The sequence below is a fragment of the Volvox carteri genome, assembly GCF_000143455.1.
Source record: "Volvox carteri f. nagariensis unplaced genomic scaffold VOLCAscaffold_123, whole genome shotgun sequence".
Classification (NCBI taxonomy): Eukaryota; Viridiplantae; Chlorophyta; class Chlorophyceae; order Chlamydomonadales; family Volvocaceae; genus Volvox; species Volvox carteri.
In genome coordinates this window covers 47,000-51,653 of record NW_003307666.1, presented here as the reverse complement: position 1 = coordinate 51,653, position 4,654 = coordinate 47,000, and the positions used below count along the sequence as shown (strand labels likewise).

The following is a 4,654-nucleotide window of genomic DNA, read 5'->3' as shown; positions in this document are numbered from 1 at the left end:
GGTCAGAGAGAGATGATATTAGTGTTTGTGGTGTTTGCTGTGTGCTGCGTGCTGTGTATAGTGTGCTGTGTGTATGTGCACACACACTCACACACTCTCTCTCTCTCTCTCACATGTGTGTGTATGTGTGAGAGAGTGTGTGTGTGTGTGAGTGTGTGTGAGTGTTATGCCTCGAGTTGCATTATTACCCTGCATATGCATAACGCAGAGTAGGCGAGATGCACTGCTATGTACGATATGGTATAGCTATATGGCATAGTTACCCTATGACATCACTTGGGAGATGTGTGGCTGCTTGGCTGCTTGGCTGGTACATATATGACCATGTATGTGTATTTCCAGATGGACCCAACGGACATGACCAAGGAGGTAACGCACGAGATGGCTGTGTGCACTTATGTGCGTCGGGAGACGTGTATCCGGCTATGGGGTGAATCCCGTAGTGGATCCTGGGTGGATCCGTTGGCGAGCACGTCCTGTTTCAGGTTCTGTGCCGAAGTACTGGTGGACCGGCTTGCAGTGCTGTGGTACTTCTTCATACCCCTGAAGCGGTGAGTTGCGGGTGTGTATCTATGATGTTGATACAGGGTGGTTAAGCTCCACCAGCGGGCCCCTTTCCCGAGGCAGTCCCTGCTCTCCCCTGCGAGAGGGGCACCCTAATCCAATCACACCATCCAACATCAGATTGAACTCGATGTGATTGGCAACTCACCACCACCATTCAATCAAATCTAGCGGATCAACGACGCCTCAACATAGTTCCTGGTCAGTTTGCAAGTTGATATCATCTCATCCTACACCATCCATAAGACGGGGGGCCACCTGCCATTTCAACACCCCTCAAACACACGAGAGGTTGGCAGGCGGATTAAAACCGGGTCGTCCGGGAACAGAAGCCAGGCCTCAACTTCTGCCAGCCACCTGCCTGTGATCTCTGCATCTGTGCATGTATTTCTGGGTCTTGGGGATTTGTGTCTCAGCCGTCCTGCAGGCTGATAATAATCCTCCTTGCGTAAGGAAGCTCAGGAAAGATAACTGCGGGGCCTAAGCCCTGGCGTGTGGCGTGTAGGGGCTGGCAATGTAGGGTTGATATTTCCCCTACCTTATCCACCAGTATTTTGCTGTCGTAGCAGATCTCCGCCTGCGGCTGCCGATGAGCATTGCCAGTAGTCTATCCAAGCTGCTGCACTCCCCGACCTGGATTGCAGGAAGCTAAGCATACACATGCAGCAGTAACGTCTCCCGCCCATTCCTCCCTAATCCAGTACCTGTTACCTTCCTTTCATGCATTTCCATGACCTAATTATCATAGTGATGATAGGCGTCTCCTACCGATTCCCATCGGACACGACGTCACTCGGTACGAGTTTGGTTCCTGTGAATTGCCGTACGTGGCGCGGACAGCGCGATTCGTGAACATGTCTCCATTGGGCGCGCTGGTAGCCAACCGTGTCCATGACGCCCTCTCAACCGACGCAATAGTTGCGGTGATCACATACAAATGGGACATGTACGCTGGTAAGCCGCCTGACGGTCCATACATACATATCATGTTATACAAGTAGGTGCGGCAAGACCCCCTCGGCACCCCAGTTTCCACCTCCTTACGTGGATAGCATATATCAGCAGGCTCGGATCGGTACATGGCCGAGAGAGACGGTTGCTGTAACTATGCTGGCGGGTTGATCGGTCGATGGGTGTGCTGCCTATGCATATATGCGGTCATGTAGCTAGCTACGTACGTACTGCTAGCTGTAGGCCATGCTGCTGGTGGTGGGTCACTACCTAGTACATATGATAGTATTACCTAGTTGCTGACCGACTCATAGCATTTTTGATCATCGTTATGAAAGGGCCAGCCGGGGGCGGACTCGGACCTTAACAAAAGAGCTGCGCGATCCAGTTGGCTGCACCAGGTATGAGTCATTCAGATTTGGAGCTGCGACCTTACGATTACAAGTCCTCATCCTTACGGAGTGGCGATTCCGGCAATCATGCAGCAAATCTGTGCTCAGACAAAGAGTGATCAGGCATTTCCGTGTTCCTGCCATCATCATCGCCTACATCACGGCCCGACCATTGAGAGCCCACACAGGCCTAAGCTATTACTCTCTCTCCTCTCATCCACAAATTATGTAATAAAAGAACACATGCTATTATTACTGGCACGCCGCACGCAGGCAAGATATACAGGAGGCAGGCCATGTATTATTGCTTCTTCATGGCATTGTACATCACCACCACGACGATCGGTTTGGAATGGTACCCAAGCGTAGGCCGGCTGGCAGATATGTACGGCAGGAGAGGTGTGAGTATACGGATGGTGGTCCGTTTTTTTCTGGAGCTCTTGCTACTGCTGGGCAGCATCTGGTATCTGCAGCGAGAGTCTCTCCAGATGTCCCGACAAGGAGTCCTCCAGTACTTATTCGGTATGTGTATGTGTGTGTATGTGCAGATAGGTGTGTAAATTGTGTCTGTACGTATGTGCAGATAGGTTGAAACGGGTGCATGAGATAGTGCTGTAACCAGGCAGAATGAGTCCACCAGGCAGAATGAGTATGCTGTTGTACACCTACCCGCCGGCTGGCTGGCGCAAGGCTACCTAGGAAAAACTTGACTGTCCAGGCTTCACAAAATACAGATGAATTATTATTGGGATGGGAATCTAGGCGGCTGGGAACACCCCTACTTTCCGCCCCTATGCAGTACCACTGAATGGTGGTATCGAAAGATACCGATTGAGGCAGAGTCCACCTGGGCCCAATGCCGGCATGTTCGCGAATGTTCCCAGTCTGACTGGGCGGCGTAGATAGAACCGAAATCCGCAGACAGATATTCACCCAACCGATAATCAGATAGTACCAGGGACGCAGATCCCAGCTTTACTCAGGTTAAGCCCCCGCCCATACTCAGGTATGGACTTCAGGTGCGGCATTTGAATAGCATTTCCGACGTACAGCAGTCGCAAGCCGCCAGGTTAGTAACAGTAAGATTAGACAGTCTTGTAAACATAAACAGAAATATGTAAACAGGTTTCAGTTAGTTACAGCGGTAATGGTAAAGAGGATCGAACAGTTCAAACCTTCTACCGAAAGGAAATACGAACAGCTACAGAGAACAGATTTCAGGATACACCACCATTAATTGGGTATGCATGGTACATAGCGGAACATGCTCTCAAGATATTTGCTAGCTTGCTGGGACATCTATTTGAGGCCGCGCATGGCAATAGTGCTGCATGTGATGAAGCTCTGGATGGTGCATGGGTTACGTTCTGAACCTCGAGTGAGAGGCGTAACTGTGTATGCACGCTCTAAATCGCGGCGATATGGGTGCGTGGGTGGGTTTTTTATGAACATGCGTATGGTCTGTCTTACGTTTGGCTCAGACCTACCGCCCACACATATCACTATGACGACGGGTGATCGCGTTAAGTCGCGTTAAATTCGCGTTACGAGGCTTTAACGCGAGTTTAACGCGACGCTAACGCGATGTAAACGCGATCTTAAGCACTGATAACGCGAGCGGTTCGCTTGTGCGTATGGCCTAACGCACATCATCTTTATTCGCATGCGAACGAGCTGAGTAATTTTGGCTGGCAGTGCGTTAGCTTAAGCAACTAACGCAAACTAACGCAAACTTTACGCGATCGTAAACGCGACCAGGTGACTTTTAACGCGAGCGTTACCTTACCTATAGGTGTAACGCATACGCAAGCGAATGGCATACGCGGCTGCGACTGGTGCGAATGCGTATGCATATGCGAATGTGGCGAATGATATCGCGAGTTTTACGCGACCCTAAACGCGACCAGGTGACTTTTAACGCGAGCGTTATCTTAGCTATAGGTGTAACGCATACGCATGCGACTGGTGCGAATGCGTATGCATATGCGAATGTGGCGAATGATATCGCGAGTTTTACGCGACCCTAAACGCGACCAGGTGACTTTTAACGCGAGCGTTAGCTTAGCTATAGGTGTAACGCATACGCATGCGAATGGTGCGAATGCGTATGCACATGCGAATGTGGCGAATGAATTCGCGAGTTTTACGCGACCCTAAACGCGACCAGGTGACTTTTAACGCGAGCGTTAGCTTAGCTATAGGTGTAACGCATACGCATGCGAATGGTGCGAATGCGTATGCACATGCGAATGTGGCGAATGAATTCGCGAGTTTTACGCGACCCTAAACGCGACCGGGTGACTTTTAACGCGAGCGTATAGCCAAACGCAAGGGATGCGAATCGCATACGCATGCGAATGGTGCGAATGCGTATGCACATGCGAATTTTCGCGAGTGACTGCGACTTGCGCTGCGGGACGCGAACTGTACTTTTAACGCGAGCAATCCAAAAGCATTGCGAATGGCATACGCGACTGCAAAGTGCAAAGTGCACCGCCGTTGCATATGACCTGCAGGTTCACAGCTGTGAACCACAGCACTCACTGCTTTCTTCATACATTTGAACTTTGCTTAAACGTCATCGCGTGATCCGTACTCACTACTAACTTATTGTGGGGAAGGCCATTGCGTCTGCGACCACACTCCCGCGGTACCCAAACCCTTCAAAGACAATTCCGATCAGCCATTTGGCTGTTAGTGGGAGGGCGGGTGGGCCGCTCGCACGGCAATCGAGTAGAGAGTACGAA

At 50.7% G+C, this 4,654-nt stretch overlaps 1 protein-coding gene across 1 annotated transcript in view; it reads left to right on the top strand.

Moving 5' to 3' along the window:
* Nucleotides 1-318: 318 nt before the first annotated feature.
* The window catches only part of VOLCADRAFT_108483 (uncharacterized protein), a gene marked incomplete at both ends in the record, with an annotated part of 36,446 nt that continues 32,110 nt past the window's right edge, over nucleotides 319-4,654 (top strand). Inside the window, 4 exons of the mRNA XM_002959083.1 lie at nucleotides 319-551; nucleotides 1,266-1,360; nucleotides 1,405-1,518; nucleotides 2,181-2,308. Coding sequence (XP_002959129.1) covers nucleotides 319-551; nucleotides 1,266-1,360; nucleotides 1,405-1,518; nucleotides 2,181-2,308 — 570 coding nt within the window. The remainder of the gene's footprint in view (nucleotides 552-1,265; nucleotides 1,361-1,404; nucleotides 1,519-2,180; nucleotides 2,309-4,654) is intronic.